The sequence below is a fragment of the Seriola aureovittata genome, chromosome 17 (assembly GCF_021018895.1).
Source record: "Seriola aureovittata isolate HTS-2021-v1 ecotype China chromosome 17, ASM2101889v1, whole genome shotgun sequence".
Lineage (NCBI taxonomy): Eukaryota > Metazoa > Chordata > Actinopteri > Carangiformes > Carangidae > Seriola > Seriola aureovittata.
The window spans coordinates 22,948,969-22,968,434 of record NC_079380.1 but is presented as its reverse complement, the minus strand read 5'-3'; the positions used below and the strand labels follow the sequence as shown (position 1 = coordinate 22,968,434).

The 19,466-nt window shown below is 42.6% G+C and overlaps 2 protein-coding genes across 5 annotated transcripts; one reads left to right on the top strand and one right to left on the bottom strand.

Moving 5' to 3' along the window:
- Positions 1-142: 142 nt before the first annotated feature.
- xpnpep3 (X-prolyl aminopeptidase 3, mitochondrial) lies at positions 143-12,583 on the bottom strand. Of its 3 annotated transcripts, XR_008830178.1 has the most exons (13): positions 11,543-12,205; positions 11,337-11,452; positions 10,097-10,219; positions 9,704-9,891; positions 9,248-9,467; positions 7,695-7,879; positions 7,516-7,578; positions 6,921-7,034; positions 6,184-6,269; positions 5,630-5,813; positions 4,491-4,611; positions 4,126-4,350; positions 143-3,071 (listed from the first exon to the last, which is right to left on the bottom strand). XR_008830178.1 is itself a non-coding variant. In XM_056402143.1 (12 exons), the coding sequence occupies exons 2-12, from the start codon at positions 11,404-11,406 to the stop codon at positions 4,184-4,186; spliced, it is 1,521 nt and encodes a 506-aa protein (XP_056258118.1). In that variant the 5' UTR covers positions 11,407-11,452; positions 12,444-12,583; the 3' UTR covers positions 143-4,183. The 3 variants fall into 3 exon arrangements, 2 of the variants coding, with proteins under 2 accessions (XP_056258118.1, XP_056258116.1); XM_056402143.1 differs by lacking the exon at positions 11,543-12,205 and adding an exon at positions 12,444-12,583 and having other exon boundaries at positions 143-4,350; XM_056402141.1 differs by having other exon boundaries at positions 143-4,350; positions 11,543-12,204.
- Positions 12,420-19,076, top strand: st13 (ST13 Hsp70 interacting protein). 2 transcript variants are annotated; one of them, XM_056402160.1, is made up of 13 exons: positions 12,420-12,561; positions 12,985-13,125; positions 13,615-13,663; positions 13,851-13,941; positions 14,454-14,527; positions 14,966-15,032; positions 15,121-15,205; positions 15,310-15,420; positions 16,166-16,268; positions 16,468-16,584; positions 17,058-17,097; positions 17,226-17,314; positions 18,343-19,076. In XM_056402160.1, exons 2-13 carry the CDS (start codon positions 13,016-13,018, stop codon positions 18,475-18,477), a joined length of 1,071 nt encoding a protein of 356 aa, XP_056258135.1. In that variant the 5' UTR covers positions 12,420-12,561; positions 12,985-13,015; the 3' UTR covers positions 18,478-19,076. The 2 variants fall into 2 exon arrangements, with proteins under 2 accessions (XP_056258135.1, XP_056258134.1); XM_056402159.1 differs by having other exon boundaries at positions 17,055-17,097.
- The last annotated feature ends 390 nt before the right edge of the window (positions 19,077-19,466 follow it).

Genomic DNA, 19,466 nt, shown 5'->3' with positions numbered 1-19,466 from the left:
AGTCTTGTCAAGGAAAAAAAAAAAAAAAAAAAAATTCTGCTCTTGTGCAATCGATTCTGATGCAGACTTTATTTCTTTGACAGAACAGTTCTTGAGGGCAATCGCAGCTCTAATTGTCAATCAGCAGGCAGTCAGATTGATCCAATTAGTTTTTTTTTTTATTTTTTTGCAGAGGACGATCTGTGTGGTCACTTATCTTGTGCTCCAGAAGAGGTTCCTCCTCCGATTCTCGCTTGGTTTTTTTGAACTCTTGAAAATCTCAGATAATGAAAAGGGGTGATTGATATTCCGGAAAAAAAAAAAAAAACAAGATTTATATATATATATACCCGTAAATCACTGCTTTATAGGATGTCTTGGCCATGCAAGCGAAGAGAAACAGAAAGCTCGTAACAAAAAAAAAAAACAAAAAACAGGAGCTCAGCTACGGCGACACGAGAAAATGTGGTCAAATTTTTTTGACGGTGGATCGCTAAGAAATTTATGGCTATTTCGGAAGCGGAAAGCTTCAGATCGGCACAATGATGTTGACACCCCCCTGAAATATTTTGGGCTGACAAAATCCTCTCATTGACTCTTTGTGATGGAGAATGCCCCCCCTTCGTGTTGATCCTGGCAAATTTTCCCCTTCTCTTTAAACCCGTCTTTCTTTCCACCTCTCCCTTCTGCCCGGCAGCAATTTATTTATATAATTGTCTATGCGGGCTCTTTCCTTCCTCCGCGACGGACACATAATGATTTTTCATGTTGGTGTTTTCCCCCTTTTTTCGCAGGTTTTTCCTCGTTATGATAATATATATATATAGCTCTCTTCCGCCTCTCCTCTCCGTCTCCGCTCCGCAAAACACCCCCTTCCTTGGATTTTTCGGAGTATTTCCTTCTCATGCATACATATATATCACCGACTCGGTTTTCCCTCCACTGACGTCTTATCTTTTTTTTGGTGATGCTTTCGCTCCCTTGATAACACGGACAGGATTTCGCCACTTCTTTCTTTCCCCGGCGGTTACCGGAGCAGCTGTCGTCGGTTGCCGGAGTCGCTCCTTCTCTCGGTTATCTCCTGTTTCTGACGGTCTGTCCGCACAAACAAAATGGCGGCTTGTTGTTTCTACTCCTCTGATACGGGGGGAGGGTTGGAGGTACAGCAACATTAGGCGTGAAGGGGAGGAGGGAGGGAGGGAGGGAGGGAGGGAGGAAGGGAAGAAGAGGGGAGGTTGTCTTCGTAGGTGTTCGGGATTGTCCGGAAACCGGTTCCGTACGCTGTCGGCAGTCCTCGAGCTCAAGCTGTAGGGGACAGTGACGCTCCACTCTCATCTTGCTCAGTCAACTACAGTAGTTTACAGTTTCTTTTCCTTTATTTAAATCTGATCTTTTTTCACACATAAGTTCTTCAATAAAAGAAACAAACAAAAAACAACAAATACATAAATTAAAAAAAAAAAAAAATTAAAAATATAATATTAACTGCTGACATGGATTTCTTGTTTGTTACCTACTTGAGAGACTCAAAGTAACGTTCATTATCAATTATAAACAACTTAAAATGAGGGAATTGATTTAAGAATACAGTAGCACTCAGTGGTGGAAAGTACTACCACTTTTAAAATACATATTTTACAGTATTTTGCAATTAAGGCTACTCTATGTATTTGCTCCACTACCTTTTAGAGGTAAATATTATAGATTTACCCATCATGGGTCCCTGGGGCAAAAAATGTGGTTGTTAATCTCTGCCTATTACAAGTTAAACATCCTATTCCTATACATTGGAAAAGTGTTTTTATTTATTTTTTTGATTAACAGGTTTATAGCTCTGCATGTTAACGCTGTGATATATGTTTAAGTAATTTATTAATTATCATTTTGTAAACCATCGTCAAAGCTGATGGCTATCAGTTCATGGGCAAGGTGTTGGGAGGGCGGGAAGGAGGGGAAAGTTTTAGGATATATCCAAAACACTCTGGAAAAGTGATGTACAATGTTCAAAATCAATAAAGATAAGTGATACAAAAAATGTGCTGTTTGTCCCTTTGCAACCCCCACACCCTGAAATACACAATCAAATGATATGAAATCATTTTAGCTCATTAACTATAATGAGTTACTATTATTTTTGAGATTTAAGTGTATTTTGCTGATAATACTTATGCACCTGTTAAAGTACCTCTCAAAATGTTTCATGTGATCATCAGCATGTGGTGGAAAAAGTATTCAGATCGTTTACCACAGTGTAAAAATACTTCAGTACAAGTCTTGCATTAAAATGTTAATTAAGAATTTAAGTGTTCAGTACTATCAAAAGTGAAAAAACTAAAAGGTAAAAAAGTGGCTAATTTTAATTATCTTATTTACTGTTGGGTAGTTTAATCTATAACAATAGATCATATTTTAAATAGATTTTCTTTACATTTACATTTAAATACATAATCTCCAAAGTAATTAAGTGCCTGAGTTAAAAGTCTGTGCACTCCTGCCACAAAAATATGACTATTCAGATTCAGAAGTTCAATAATTGGAACCAAGATCTCCTTCTTCCCTTCTCTTCTTTCTATTTATTTATATATTCTAAGCTGTTTTACTGGTATGTCCTTTGCCGATGTGACCATGTAACCCTGGGGTGTCATGGTTTGTAGCCTAATTCACTGCGATCATGTAAGTAACTTGAGTCAAACCAACAAAATTGATCAGTTATGAAAGAAAAAATAACAAGATCTTTTTAATACATATAAACGCCATTTTCCTTAAAAGACAAAATTCCCCACCCATACCCATACCCATACACACACACACACACGCACACACACACACGCACACACGCACGGACAGTATACACTTTTTCACATTTCAGTGGATTGGTGTAGTAATTATAATCATCGCAGGTTCATCAGGAGCAGCTGTGGTGTACAGGTTCCTCTTTATTCATCATCACTTGTGTCTTTAAATATGTTGGTCTGTTGATTTGACATCCTCTGGTCCTTCCTGACCATCCCACAGCAAGGCGAGCGCAACATCAACATCTGCTCTTTTCATCTTTTGTACTGTAGCATGAACTGGGGGATAACGATGCATTTCTGTGTGTAATAGACAAATGAGGTGTGTGCACATAGGCTTCAGAAGTTTTTTGAGTGACACAACAAAGGAACATTTATCAGCCGGCGTATCATGATGGCGGCTGTTCTGAAAAACATGGTGTGGAGCAAATACTGTAGGTTTTTACGAATGAAAATGCTTCCATGGTTTCTGGATCCAAGCGTTGGATCTTAAGTGCAGCAGATGAGCTTGAAAATGGAAGCTCATTGAGCATTTTGTGACTAACGCATGAAACTTCCTGCAGTGTTTCTATAAACCAGGAAGTTTATTTTCAGATGTGGAGACATTTCAGACGTGACCTCAGACCAGAACCACATGGACTAATGAGTGTGGTGCAGACCAAACTAGCATGCTAGCTTCTGATGAGAGTGTTCGCTAATGTGCTAGCTAGTCATGTAATCCCATAGATCACACAGCAGAAGTTGTGAATGTTTTTAACAAGCTATAGCTACATTAACACCAGGAAATGGGGGGGGGGTCTGCAAAACTGGTGCTCTAAGCAAAATGAAGCATCTTTATCAGAACAAAAATGCAATTTTGGCAAAGATAACCATGATTATAACGGCGAGTGACGGGGCAGAAACTGGTAAAATGCAAAGCTGAGGTCAGTGACCTCTTAAGGTCACCAGAGGTCAGATATAAATTGCCTCCATGTCTGAAATAAAACCTTGTGTAGATTATAATGTGAAACTTTCATGCTTTAGTCATAAAAATGCATAGTTGTTTTGCCCATCTGCCCCACTACTTAAACTGAATACATATTTGATGCAAGAGGTTAACTGAGGCTCCCTGGATTTCACCTGCTGATCGCTCCGTCACATCACGAGATAAATTTATTATACGTGATTATTTGTATATGATTCCATGCGGCGTCTCTGTAACTGCTGTATGTGAAGTTACAAACCGACACTTTATCTCCTGAACTGAAACATGTTCAGACTTTCTGCAGTCCACAAAATCTAAGAGCTTCCACACCAGATATTGAATGGCACTAAAACCAGAGTCTTGCAGTGCACTTCCACCTTTTTCATGTACCTGGGCCCTGAGCCTGATGATGTCATCACCATGGACCCGCTGTCCGTCTCTCCCTGTCCTACCTCTGGGCACAGGCCTGTTCTACATCAGCGATGGTCTTTGGCGCGTCAGAGGACAGAATCAGAGGGCCTCCCATGTCTTGGATCACCACATCGTCCTCGATCCTGACGCCCAGGCCGCGGAAACGCTTTGGCGCCTGGTCGTTGTCCTCGCAGATGTACAGACCTGTGACAAGAGGAGGAGACAAATAGGAAATGTGTGAAACCAGGAATAACATGAGCTATAAAAGAGATGGTGACATTAACTGAAAAGTTAGTTAAAACCTGATTTCACTCAGGTTCTTGATTGAAATTAATTATCAATACCTGGTTCTATAGTGATGGCCATTCCTGGCTGTAGAGGCTGTGAGCGGGAAAGCTCGGGAGTGTCGTGGACGTCCATGCCCAGGTAATGACCGACGTGGTGGGGGCAGTACCGCCGAGCAGCCTGGGATGAGCATGAATTCAAGGCCTTTAGAAGTTGTATAAAAGTTGTCGACCAGCAGTCCCAGAGCAGTGACAGCGTGGCGCTACACGTTAATTACATGAAACTCAGGGGCGTCACCGATTCACTGGGTCTCACTGTGGTGAAGCCTCGTCAGAAGATTTTCTACCTGCCTTAAAGCGATAGTTCGGAAAACAGCACTTTCCTTTGGCACTACATTTTTTTTCCAACCGCTGAACTACCGTATTCCTACGCACAAGCGCACCTAGCTGCAGGTGAGCTGAGTGAAAGAGCTGTTTTCACAAGAAGATAAAGGGCTGAAAATATTCTACATGAAGCTACTAAGCAGCAAGATTTAAGGTGAACACAAATTACAACATTGCACAAAAATCACTAGAGCCACACTCGGCTCAGAGGGCCGATAACCCCCGTCACTGATCCCTCAGTCACGGCCTTTATTAGAGTCAAAAAGTGTGAAAAGGTTCATGATTCTCTGTCTTAATGAAGAATGAATGTGTAAGTCTGCTGTACATCGTGAACTAACAGATCCTTGGCTGCCAAAAAACTTATTTTATTACCACACAGTATGTTTTTTTCTCCAGAGAAACCAGCTGAATAAATTTACATTCAGCTTCAGTTTGGATTGCACACTTTATTCCCCACTTCAGGAAAGGAGTGCCTCTATAATGCAGAGTTATAGGGGCATATTGTGTTTCAGGGAGGGTGCAATTAATCCACTTCATCATTTACATTGGCGGAAGTGACTGCAAACCAGTGGCGAGGACATGAATAAAGTCCTACAGGAAAATTGTTGACATGCTAACAGTGATAATCTGAGAGAACCGTGTCTCACAAGGCTAAATGATATATGGAAAATACAACTTTCTTGTGCCATTAATAATTTGCAACGCATCTTAAGAAGTTTTGTTACATTCAGCACAACAACTTTGTTTTCCAAAAGCAAAGAGCTATTTAAAAAGGTGAATAATCTGCCAATCAGAATCCATTCTCCGATTATTACCTTTAGTACATCAGCGTCACCGGTACTGGCCTTGACGATCCCGAGCTGCCTGAGCTGTCGCCCCAGCAGAGCCAGCATGGTGCTGTAGATGTGATCTAGACTGACGCCCGGGGAACACAGAGACAAACAGGAGCGCTGGACCTCCAGGACGGCCTCGTACAGCTCGGCCTGGGCGGGGCTGAACCTGGCAGGAAGGAGGCGGCGGCGGCGGCGGGAGACATTAAAGGTGTGTTTGTGTCCGTCATTAATACCAGAATAATTTTCATTCAAAAGTCTCAAAATCTAGAGACTTGGAAGATCGTTCAAAGCAATCATGTATTAAAATTAAGATGTTAAACTACCTGTAATAGTAGCACATATAGAGAGTAATGAGAGTAATGAGCAAGTTAAAGAAACAAAGAGTGATGAATAATGAAGGAACAGATCATTTCAGTTAAAGATCTGCATTTACAAACAGTTGCAGTGAAGAAATTAAGTTGCAAATCTACCTGCACACATCAAGATTTTTATTTCATTTGAGTGGCAAAGCTCGAACATCATTTTGTCAAACTTACTTTCCATTCACCGGCCACGTTCGAGTGATGTCACTGACATAACCGAAGTATTCGCAACCGCCATCGAGCAGCACCATCTCACCATCCTGACGCAGGAGAGACGGAGAGGGAAATGTAAGGAGTCATATGTTATTCAATCATTACCTTCTGTACTATGAACCACTTCTCATTATCAGTGCTTAATGTGTGCGTTCAGTGATCGCACGTTATATGACAGGACTGATCCTTTAGCTGTAATATCTGGCCCGCCAGATTAATTTGATCATATGATGTTTTGATAAAAACAGAGATGATGTCTGCTGCTAAAATAGATCTCCGTCTGAGCAGCAACAGTTACCCACAGAATCACTTCCTCTTTAATGATTTTGCAGATAAAATAAAAGTTTGTTCTTTTTTGGTTTTTTGGGGGATTTTTTTGTTTTGTTTTTTTTCGGAGCAAAGCTTTATTTCAAGCTATTGCGAAAAGTCAAATACGTGACTGTGGGTGGACGAGTTAACAAACCTCCGAAAGAAGCGTCAAAGCGCTGGAAAGAATCAAAACTTCCTGTCAGGACTTTCAGAATGAAATCAGGGTGGAAACAGAATGCAGATGATGAGCTACCCAAAAACATAATCATATGATCTTTTTACCCCCCCACCTCCGCCAGATGTGTGAACAGCGACAAAGTAAATTGGTGAGGTAAGTTGACCTGAGGCCAAACTCACCTGCTGACCCCACGTTCAGCACCTGCATTTACCTTTATAATCTGGTTGTTGTTTATGTAGTGGAGAGTATTGGCTCGATTCCCTCCAGCGACCACGGGGGGATAGGCCAGGAAGTTGGCGCCATGGATCCGATTCTCAAAATCAAACTGAAATAAGACGTTATGTTAAAAAGAAAAAAAAAAGGTTTGTACTTCAGAAGTGATTGTTCATGTTTGCTGTGATCTGTGATCACATGACAAGTTTAACTATAAAACAAATTATTATGACATAAAAAGGTGTAATTTGAATGAAAAAATGGCTCTAGAAGCTGTTGTCACACAAACTGCGTTATCTGCCACAGAGAAACAGACAGAACTTGTGAACACAATATCTCAAGAACTCCTCCAGGAAATCCCTTCAGATTTTTTTGCACGAACCGATTAGACTTTCGTAGTCAAAGGTCACGGTGACCTCAGAAAACACTTACACTTACTAACATTACTCAAGACTTCACACAATGGGCGACACTTTTGATCGCAGTGATTACATTAAAGAGTCTGATCAATAAAAGACATGAAGATCATGACAGGCCACACGAGAGCGAGGAACTGAAGAGCCACACAGAGTTCAGTAAAGACTTTCAGTTACCTTAGCGAAGAGCACAGCTTCATCCACGTCTCCTCGAGACAGAGCCATCGTCCTCCTGAAAGCCTGAGAGACGAGGATTTGAGTTGGAGCAGGTGAAAAGAAAGGAAATCAAAACACTGTCCTGCTGCAGGCATTTACAAGTAATAATAAACCTTTTGAAAAGTAATTGAAACACCAACCTGTGCTGTGATGCGACCCGCTTCTTGCATGAGCGCCACCTCTGCTGAGCTCTTGAGGGCCCTGAGAGAGTGTATGAGGGGCCTGAGAGAGCGCGGCATCGGCCCCGCCTCCAGCAGCGGAGACACGTAAGCCTGGTGCAGCCGAGGGTGGGAAGGCTGAGAACTATCGTACCAAAGCAGAGTGCCTGAAAGAAGATGAAGTTAAGGTCCAAATTAGTGAGAAATGGGTTAAAAAGCGCCGACATAAGCTTACCCAGTTAACCAGCTTATTGTCAACAGTATCTTTAGCTTACAACAGCATTGTGTGGGTATTTGAAGCAAATATGAACGTAAATAAAATGCATTAAAACAACATAAAGCATAAATCTAAACTCTGTGGTGAGCCTCAAACCTGCTACGAATTATGTTAGAAATCAGATTTTATGTTTTATTCAGATTATTATACTATAGTAAAACTAGTCAAACTAACTCCACACAGACAAACACAATGTGCTTCAGCTAATATCACACAAACAGTTATAATCCTTCGTGTCTTTCTTGAACAGACATTAAACGCTCACGGTGCTGGTGGAAAAAGAAAGTGAACCCTCGGGTTTAATAACCGATCGAACCTCCTCTGGCAGCAATAACCTGAAACCAGCTCGTCAGTAGCTGCTGATCAGAGCTGCTCAATGTTCAGGAGGAAGTTTGGACCTTTCGTATTCTCATGTCCGGTGAGAGCGACTCTTCAGGTCATTCCACAGCATCTCTGCTGGATTAAGGTCTGGACCGACTGTCGCTCCAACAGGTGGATTTTCTTTATTTTAAATCATTCTTTAGTACATTTGCTTCGTCCTGCTGCTTCAGCAGCTTCTCCTGAGCTTCAGCAGGTGGACAGTCTCCCTCACATCATCCTGTAAGAGACCCTGATAAACCTGGGAATTCATTTCCCCCTCGACGGTGTGAAGCTGTCCAGGCCCAGAGGCAGAAAATCAGCTGATCATGATGCTCTCTCCGTCCTGCTTCACCTTGGGGATGATGTTTTCATGTTGGTGTGCAGTTCCCTCTTACACCCTAAACATACAGCTGCATGTTCTCCCCAAACAATTCAACCTTGGTTTCATCAGTCCACAAAACATTGATCCAGTAGTGTTGTGGAGAGTCAAGCTGCTGCCATGATGTGTGTATGAACAGAGACGTGAACCAGCTCCTATGATTCCTTTAATCTGTTACTCTGAGCTTCTTTTCTACTGATTATTCTGCGTTGTGCCTTTGGAGTCATCTGAGCCGGACGCCCACCTCTGGGGAGAGCAGCCACAGAACTGAATCATCTCCATTTATAGACAGTTTGTCTGACTGTGCACTGATGAATAACTAAACTCTGTGCGACGACTCTGTAACACTTTCAGCTGAGATCTCTCTTTTCGAGCACATTTAAAGACCAGTTAATACGTAAATGCAGCTAATTCCAAGGGGTTCACACTTCTTCTTGCCAGTGTACATAAAGTCACAATGCAATGGTTCTTGTTTGAAAGAGAATATGGACATGTGTCCTCACACTTCCATCCACCCACCTTTAAGGGTCTTGAGCACAAGACCCAGTTCCTCAGTGCTGTGAACTCTCTCTATGCCGGTCAAAGCAGCTGCCCCATCCTTCCCTGACCGCGGCCCGTCCCACAGCTCTCTCCCCGGGTCTCTGCGGGGGACGAACAAGATGGCCTGATCTGGTCGCCCTTTCCCATACAGAACCAAGGCACTGTCCGGCTCGAGGATGCCACTGAGGTAGAGGAAATCCTGCGGAACATTTGGCTTCTGGTTAATTGTTCACATTACAATCAGTAGCTCAAAAGAAAACACAGCGAAGCAAAAGCAGAGTAACACACAGTGGTGTTTCCTTTACGCCTGATAGAGTGTTTCAAACAGTCACTCTTCAGTACACGTCGTTTGCTGTCGTGGTCAAAAACCCACAAAAAGGTACAAGACGATTAAACTGAAGATGAAGAAATAAAAACAGGAAACCAAACGTGCACCTGGTTCTGGTGGAAGGGATACGGGATGTCATTGGTCATGTAGCGGGTCGGATGGGACAAAACGATGACCACGTGGGCGCCGGAGGAGGCGGAGGGTCCCAGCTTGTCTGCCTGGGCCTCAATAAGAGAGGCCAGCCGGTGTCTGCGGAGCTCGTATTCTGTCTGGCTCAAGCCTGGAGTCACCTCACCTGAGGAGCAGAGAGCAGGTAGGTGGTGTTCCAGTGTCAAGCAGCTCGTCACGGACACTTAAACTGCACTGAGTATCGAGTTGTCTGGGATTTACAATACCTTCTCCTAATTGCATGAATTCTACCACTGAGCCTGTTGCTAGAAAACCACGTGCATTGCAGGGTTTTCCTTCAGAGTGTAAATGTATTGGTCGCCGGTACTCACCGTGTTTGATGAGGTGTGGGTGAGTGAAAGGGCTCGGCTGGCCCAGGTACCGCGGCGGAACCGTCTTTGGTTTCAAACCTCCTGGTTTCACAGAAATGTTTCTGCACAAGCACCAGATGCGTCCTACAGGCAGCAACACAAAGACTCACTGTTACATCAGCTGCCAGATTGTGTTTTACAGAGGAGAGCTTCACAACTGGATGAATGGAAAGTCGAAATACGGAAATGCCAAAGATATGTTTGATGAGATTTTCAACTGTAAAATGCTCAGTGTGAATCTTGGTCACAATCCTTTAATAATCAAATGTCAGGGCTCATTATAAAACATTTATGTATTCATTATTCATTCATTATGTATACCACTCATCCTTACAGGGTCTGGAGCCAGCTGACATTGGGTGAGGGGCCCAACAGTGAGTATAAAACATATTTGTTTATATGTGTGTAAACTGTATGTGTATCTGTGCATATATAGTCACCAGTCACCAGCACACTACACTAATGTTACAACATAGTTCATCTAATTCATTTTTATATTATATATATTTATTTATTTGTTATATTAATTTTTTTTTTTATTAAATTCATTTTTTTATTTGTTTTTTTCATTGAAGTTCAATAAATGTCAGTGAGTAATCTTGTTAAATAATCATGATCTCAATACTGAACAAAATAATCCTGATTGTGATTTTTACCATAATTGAGCACTAGTTCATGCATCTCTGTAAATATTTGATGCACCTTCACCTTGGTGAAACATTTACTTCATTTGTTAGGTTGATGATTAATCCTCATTAGGTGGAGGGCTGTCTGCCTCACTGCTGTAGCTGCTGGATGTGGAGCTACTTTAAACTACATTATTTACAATTGTTGGTGGAAAGAAAATAACCCTGCTATACAAATGTATATTTATATTTTCTGACATTTCTGTATTATAATTCCACTTCTTTGGACAATGGCAGTTTACTAAACTAGAGTCTGAAGTGAAACAACAGTAATGGGTTAAATCTTTAACAATAAAGTGTATTTTACAAACTCATACTTTTCAATGCAAAATCTCAATCTGAAAACCAGCAACTGTCAAATAAATGTAGAGGGAGAACAGGTTTAATATTTTCCTGTGAAGTTAGTGGAATAGAAGTATTTAGCATTAAATGTAAATGTAAATAATAATAATAATAATAATAATAGTATAGTGAAAGTACTCAGCGACAAACTGTATCAACACCACCGGGCTCACCTCGACTCCATGGCCGCCGCGGCAGCAGCTTGACAGCGGATCTGACCAAGGAGCTGGTTGAGGGCAACATGTTGCCGCAGCTGGAGGACACCGCTCAGTCACAGCATGTCTTCCCGCTGTGGACATCAAGCGTCACGGTCAGTGAAACACAAAGTCGTCCGCTGACACCGGACATTAGGACAAAGCTGAATGTTGCTGGGACTTACCGACGTTAAAAAAAATCTTCTCATAACACAGTTTTATTCCCCTTTGGTTGAGAGTTAGCCCTCGCTAGCTAGCTAGCTGCTTGCATGATTGTTAGCTAACGTTCATTCATGGCGGTGGGAGTTTGTTGCCCTGGGTTTGGGTTTCTAGGCACAGGCGCTTAGTCCCGCCTCTTTTAGTGCTTAGAAATAACTTGGAGGTATGTAGGATCATACAGGTGTTTTTGTTCTTTTTGGCTAATTATTGTCCACTTTTATTTACTATCCACCCACCTTTTCCATAAGTCCACTTACAGACTTTTTGTATTTTCCTAATGTTGATCTATTACTACTAATTGATTGGTGGAAGATATCTGGGGTTCATCTGCCCTGAATAGGACACAGCCTCTCAGGAGGCACTGCATTTATAAGTACCCTGCTCTTCACAGAAACCCATACAGAAATGTAATATATGACATACAGTATATATCCCTATATCAAGAGTAATGTTGCCAAACTAATGAAAACGAAGAAGAAGTTGGCGGACTGTTTGTAATGGACTTCACATGACAATACTGACAAGAACACTCTTATGAAAAATGCTTTTGATCATTTTTGCTGGTGGACGCTTACAGACTTAAGGAATATAAATGTTTGAGAAATAAATAGACAATTGGACTTTATGACTGCTTCCAAGGTAGGGACTCATTGTTTTATCAGTGGTCCCTCACCAGTTACCATGGTTTCATAAATAAAAACATTGGATATTTTAATGATATATATATATATATATATATATATATATATATATATCGGTTTTCATTTCAGAAACCTGGCCACCTTAATGAACCATGAAGGCTGCCTGACAGGCCCGACTGAGGGCAACACATGCCCGACCTCTCTGTCGGTCTGTCCTACAACTTGCCTGAATGAAAACACGGGAGTGACGCCACTACCAGCGAAGCGGTGGCGATAAAAGTCGACTGCGACCCTCCTCTGTGGTATTTCTTCTCGGGCGTCAACGGAGTTCGTTTTTCGATAAGGTGCGTTTCCCTTTCACCGCTGAAATTAGCGTCTGCTGCCCCGGAGTGTTTCCATTTAATCTCGGCCCGTTGCTGCAGCTAAGCTAACAACGGTATCATGCGTCAAACAGTCATCGCCGTCACGGACGGATTCACATTTCCAGAAACTTCTGGCTTCGTGATCATTTAAACAGTCATTAGTGACAGTTGTGCACAGTCGCACGGGGCCGATTAGCGGGTATTGCCGGGTGAATGTGAGGTGCGGAGCGGTCACGGTGAGGCTGTAGCGGACGCTCATTCAATCCCCGCTGGTTAGCGCACCTAGCTTACCGCCGCTGGCATTAGCGTTAGCAGCTAAGCGCGTAAACAAGCCAGACTCGGTGAAGTTGTTGACTGTTTGTTTTTTCTCCCTCCGGGTTCCCCCCCCCCCCCCAACACACGCAGCGCGCTGTGTGCTGGACCGTGACCGAGCAGCATGGACCCACGAAAAGTGGCAGAGTTGAGGAGCTTCGTGCAGATGTGCGAGTCCAACCCCGGGATCCTGCACCTTCCAGAGATGAGCTTCTTCCGGACCTGGCTGCTGGGGTCAGTGCGCCTCGGAGCATAGGTGTAGCTCCAACCTGTGAACACACTGCACGTGCATTCGGGTTGTTATGTTTAAAACAAACAAACAAACAAAAAACATCCACAGTGTATTTTATTATTTCATTATGTCAGTAAAAGAGTTACAGTCTCAAACAGACTGCAGATGCACCACGTGCCCTGTCCCGCCCACCTTCATGCTAAAACCGTGTGTGTGTGTGTGTGTGTGTGTGTGTGTGTGTGTGTGTAACTAGATTTTCAGAAAGTTCATAGTGTACTATATAAAGTCAAGTGCTTCTTGCCTCCAAGTGAAATACAGACTTGAGCTGAAACTAGAATATTGACAGAACATTATTAGGCCACAGTTTTGATAAAACTTCTTAAGCAAAAATGGCCAAAATTCACAGGTTCTTGCTTCTCCAGGAGGCAGGCGATAGAAATATAGGTACTTGCATTGCTCACTGAATTGTTCTCCATAATCTTATATTGCAGCATGGGTGCAACAATCCCTCCCCCACCCAAGACAGAGGATTCATGCCAGGTGATAAAGAAATATTGTTATTATGCTATTTATTGTTTATGTTTTATGATTAGATTTTGTTATTTCCTTTTTATTTTACTCTGGTGTGTGAAAAATGTGTAAAAATATGTGGAGTTGAGTATTATTGGCAGTTGATGTGTTACCTGTAAGTCTTCATGCTGATGACATCATGCTGTCTGACTTGTAGGGTGGCTGTCCTTGTGGTCCTCCCCCTACATCAGCTCCGCCTCCCGCGCCCGAGCCTCCCGTACTCTCTGAGAGCGAGGAGAGTGAAATAGGTTTGTTCATCTTTAACACGGTGTCTTTCATCACAGCTCCGGACTCGGGAAGCAGGTGTCCACAGGTGGACTTCATTTGTGCCTCGTCCGCTCTGCTTGTAACAGAACGTAGCTTGTTAGCGAAACTCACTTTGCTCAGTGAAGAATAAATAACTTCAAAGAAAAACTTTCTATCTCTACAAAACTACTGAACATTGTTCACGTGACCCAGCAAGAGCTCACTCTCAATATTATTGCTTTATCTAGAAATAGAAATAGAAAACCTTTATTGTCTTTGTACAAAAAAATGTTGAAACTTCAGAGAGCTACTCGTGATCCGTGCCAGCAATAAAAACAGTAAAACACACAACAATAGACAGAAGGACACAAAAGAATATTGCACTTAGAAACATAATAAATACTCAAAAGAAAAACAGTTCTTTGCTGAGTAGCTATTGTTAACAGTGAATATTAAAACACAGTGATGATTAAAATAAATTAGCAGATGATGGCAGATCTGTCTGCTTTTTCAGAAATGGACAAAGAGGGAGTGATCGAGCCGGACACCGACGATCCACAGGACATGGGAGACTTTGAAAACATTGAGGTAAAATGTTCTGAAATATCTACTGATCGTGCAGAGGTTCAGTCCGATCCAAACTGTTCTCTCGTGTGGAAACTGAACGGTTTATTAAAGAGATTCCAGGCCGGGAAAACAGGAGAGATTTCAGCCATTAAAAGAGGATTTGTTTTTCCTGACTAAACCTTTTTGTGTTGGCATCTTTGCATCGTTGTCTATAATTTTAACTTTGTTTATCTATAGTTTAGGAGGTTAGGTGGTTGTGTGTGTGTGTGTGTGTGTGTGTGTGTGTGTGTGTGTGTGTGTGTGTGTGTGTGTGTGTGTGTGTTTCTTGTCTGAGCTTGTTGTTGTTGTTTTCCATGTACGACTACTGTCTTCTACTTTACTGTAATTCAATAGAAAGACCTTTGACAGAGAAAAGAAAACAGGATTTGTTTGAACATCTGTGTCCGTGCTCGTCCTCAGGTCACAGAGGAGATGATGGACCTGGCCAATGAGAAGAAGATGGAGGCCATTGATGCTCTGGGAGAAGGCAGGTTGACAGAGTTCAGTTAGAGAAAGATGCGCAGAATTTAAATTATATTCATGATCTCACATTTTCACATTCTCATTTTCTATAGGTGATCTGCAGAAAGCTATGGGTCTCTTCACTGAAGCCATTAAGCTGAACCCCTGCGTAGCCATCCTGTACGCCAAGAGGGCAAGGTGAGAGATCACAGAGCGTTAAAGTGCCGCCGTTCGATTCTTTAAAATACTAATAAGTGACATTTAAAGACTTGTTGTTTTATCAGTTGTCCTCTTTGTGTTAGTGTCTACATCCAGATGCAGAAACCCAACGCAGCCATAAGAGACTGTGACAGAGCCATCAGCATCAACCCAGACTCTGCACAGCCGTACAAGTGGAGGGGAAAGGCTCACAGGTACGTTCAAAGAGTTTACCGCAGCGCAGTGTGTAAGGTAAACAAACAAACAAACACACACACACACACACACACACACACACACGAGCGACATAACCAAACCCTCACGCTAAGGTACAACTCAACCTGTTTAGCAACTGACATTGCATAGAGATGCCACATTACCTCACCGTGTGAGGTTTGACCAGATGATCACTCTTCTTCTGCAGTGGTTTAACGGCGGCAACTGTTTATCTCCACAAACCACCTCCTAATGTTCACATGACGGCAGAGGATTAATTCGTATTTTTCTCTGCGGATTTTCTCAATTTTGGTTAAAAATTGTATGATGAAAAAGTTACAAAAAGAATCTAAATATTTCGATAGCACAGATGGATTTAGTGTCTGTGCTTTTACTTTGTAGCACCATGATTCACCAGGCTTTGATCGCACCATCTGACGTGCCTCAAAACTGATGTCACAGTCTGACACATCGATATCAGACTGTAACCCAGATTTATTTATCAGTCCGATCTCGCCGTTTGACCTGCAACGAACCTGCAAGATTGTCGTTATCTCAAAGCGCCTTCTGCTTGACATGAAGTATGTTTGAGGACGGAGGAGTTTAACCACACAGCCTTCGATGCTGCGTTTGCCATCTGCTTGGTGATCTGACAGAGCTGTATTCTGCACATTATCGTGTGTGTGTGTGTGTGTGTGTGTGTGTTGTGTGTGTGTGTGTGTGTGTGTGTGTGTGTTGCTGCAGGCTGCTGGGACACTGGGAGGATGCAGCCAAGGACCTGGCCACAGCCTGTAAACTGGACTATGATGAAGACGCCAGTGCGATGCTGAAGGAGGTCCAGCCTAAGGTAAAATACCAGAGAAAAGAAGGAATAAAAAACACTTTACACCCTGTTTTTAATTAGTTTATAGTAACTGTAATGTGGTTATTTTATTTTGATATTTTATATTAATATTTGATGATCAGAGCAGGTCTTCAGAAACCTGTAATGACAGATAATAAAAGATGCTGCTGTCACACTCGTCATTCCTCCCTCTCTTTTTCAGGCGAACAAAATCATGGAGCACAGACGCAAATACGAGCGCAAGAGAGAAGAGAAGGAGATCAAGGAGAAACAGGAGCGGGTAAAGAAAGCGAGAGAGGAGCACGCGCGCGCTCAGAGGGTGAGCTGCTGACGGGACTTCCTGTTTCAGAAAAACACAATAAGTGGCTCTTTAAAGTTGAACTGCTCTGCTGGAAAACTCGGCTGTTAACATGATGATACACACAAACGGTCACCTGGACTCACAGGTTAAATTCATACGCTAATTATGACACAATTTAAAACAAACAGGATAAAATGATGGAGTGAAGACATTTTATATCCAAAAGGTGAAAGGTCAACTTCACCGTGACATCATAATGTTCTGCAAAAACACTTCTGGTCATTATTTAACGCTGTAACTCAGGAACAAGAAGGGGGAGATTGTGATCGTATTCCCTGTAACTTGACTGGTTGGCGGAGACGCACAACCTCGAGGTTGAAAACTTTAACCGTACAAAACAATGTAGTATGAAACTCATCTTGGTTTCTACAGATTCCTACGATTTAAACACCTCCTGAAACGTGTCCTGTCTTTTTTTTTTGTCTCAGCAGGACGAGGAAGCACGGCAGTTTGGAGGAGGATTCTTCCCAGGTAGGAGAGGGGAACCAAGTCGGGTTTGGGGATGAGATGTACTCGCCAAGATAATAAAAGGCCTTTGGCAAAAGAATTAGTCACGTACTTTAGTAACTAAGTTAATGAGTGTCGTTGTTGTGGTGCAGGTCCTGCTGGATTCCCAGGCGGGGCCCCTGCTGGCATGCCGGGTCTCGGTGACCTCCTGAAGGACCCCGAGCTGCTCAACGCCATGAAGGTGACTCATTAACATCCCACCACTTGACCCGCATCTTAGGCTGCACAGATCGGGGGGGGGGGGTTATTGAGAGTTCAGAAGTGAGCAGATACAGAGTCATCATCCCTCCCCACTTGCACAGGGGGAGGAGGATGTTGATGTTGTTTTAATACCAAACACCGGATCGTGTGTATTAGAGTGCAGCACAGAGACGGACTTAGATGTTCATTGAAAGAGATTAAAAAGGGGGGGGGGGGGGGGATCCTGTCTACACAGAACAAGCAGTGTCATTAGAGACAAACTCATTAAGCTCCACTTTTTCTTTCCTAAACTGAGACTCAGGAATCTTTTTAAATCGCTGCCAGTCGACCCGATGAACAGGGACGTCAATCGTGCGAGCGAGCTGAGGGTTTTATCTGACGGGAGCAGCAGTCGTATGGACTGGACTTATGTGAATTTAAAAACACTAAAAGCTCCTGAAATCTAATCTTTAATCCTCGTGACTTTAATGAGCGACAATCAAAGTGAGAGCTCAGAAAACAAACTCCTCAGTATGAAGAGTTAAACACACAGCTGATCTGCTCGTTCAGGTGGGTGTGGGTTGATCAGGTGTGTTTCAGTCCACATGTTTTTCTGCACATTTTTCAGTTTGTGCTGGAAAAAAAATACCCAGAAATAACAAAATGTGCAACAGAAACAGACTTTGTGAATAAATCCTGATGTACATGAAGAAACTTAAACATCCAGTGAAGAGACGAAAACACTGAAGAGACTGGAGCGTCTCTCAACACATGAAACAAATATGAATTTCATGTTTCTGTCACGTCGTCGTTATTGTTTTACATCATGAACTTTAATGGCGCTCTTTTAACTGAGGCCCAACTTAACTCTTTTTCCAAATGAACCCCGCCCACTTCAGAGCTGTGACCCTAAAGCAGATGTGCAGGAATCTGTCCCTTAAACTCATAGTGAGCCTTTTTTAAAGCTGATTTGGAAATGCACTTGTGTGAATAAAAGTGACCCTGTTTCTCTTCCGTATCAAACTCCAGGACCCCGAGGTGATGGCCGCCTTCCAGGATGTGGCGCAGAACCCGGCCAACATCTCCAAGTACCAGAACAACCCCAAAATCATGGCCCTCGTCACCAAGCTGAGCTCCAAGTTTGGAGCTTCACCACAGCCGTAGACGGGGGAAAAAGAGCGAAGCGGAGTGGAGAGAGAGGAGGGGAGCGCCGATACGTGGTGAAACCATCTCGAGAACCCACAACGCTTTTCAAATTATTCCACTGTGTGCAGCTCAAACATGGGAGCGGCTGACAGATTAATTGGTGTGATGTAGAGAGAGTGGGGCTACTTTTTTAAATGTTCTTATTCAGCCTGTTAGCACTTAGCAACGTCTCAACGTCTCAACCCCGACGGTTAGGAGTCAGGTCTGATACTTAGACAAACCCCCCCACCGCGTCTCAGCTGGGACTTCACGTAACCACAGGTGGAGCAATTTCTTAACCTGTATCTGGAAAAGCTAAACTGGGAGCTCCTGCATTAAGACGCTAGCTCACAAACATTTTTACAGCCATTTAATACGTGGTGATGGTTTAGCTACCGGTCTTTTCTTTCTCTGATCAGAGCCGAACTCTCACACACAACTGTCGGCACTTTTTGTTAACAGATCTATTATTGTAAATGTAAAAATAAATTTAAAAAATGGGAAAAAAAATTCTGACCTTGATGTTTGACCCTGTTGGAAAAACGATTCACAATAATAAAACCTCTGTTGCTGCAAAACAGGTTGGACATTTCTTCATATTTCAGTCGTTCTTTGCTTCCTTTACATCAGACATCTTATAGATAAGCAGCACGACGTCGCCCGTCACTCGCCCCTCTGGTCTTCTCACATGACTTTAGGTTTTTCAAGCAGTCTGTATGTGGAGTTTTAGCTAAATCTGTTTTGGTGTATTTAGCGTATATTGATGTGTTGTGGTTCTGAGTTTCAGCTTCTCACATCCTCCAGGTTTCTCGTACTGATGAAATTGGTTCAACTAAACCAGACTCAAGTTTTGTTTTATACCTGAACCAGTTACCAGTTTTTAATAATGGCAAACATCCACTAGCTCCAGATTCTCATGTGATTTCTTCTGTTGTATATTAATGTCATTTAAATACTTTTCAGTTTTG

Coding starts and splice junctions, on each gene's coding strand:
- xpnpep3 (XM_056402143.1), bottom strand. CDS start 11,406: ATGTTGCCCTCAACCAGCTCCTTGGTCAGATCCGCTGTCAAGCTGCTG. Junction 10,220..11,336: donor GCGGCGGCCATGGAGTCGAG/GTGAGCCCGGTG, acceptor TGCTGCCTGTAG/GACGCATCTGGTGCTTGTGC. Junction 7,579..7,694: donor CGGGTCGCATCACAGCACAG/GTTGGTGTTTCA, acceptor CTCGTCTCTCAG/GCTTTCAGGAGGACGATGGC.
- st13 (XM_056402159.1), top strand. CDS start 13,016: ATGGACCCACGAAAAGTGGCAGAGTTGAGGAGCTTCGTGCAGATGTGC. Junction 13,126..13,614: donor TTCCGGACCTGGCTGCTGGG/GTCAGTGCGCCT, acceptor CTTATATTGCAG/CATGGGTGCAACAATCCCTC. Junction 16,269..16,467: donor TGAAGGAGGTCCAGCCTAAG/GTAAAATACCAG, acceptor TCTCTTTTTCAG/GCGAACAAAATCATGGAGCA.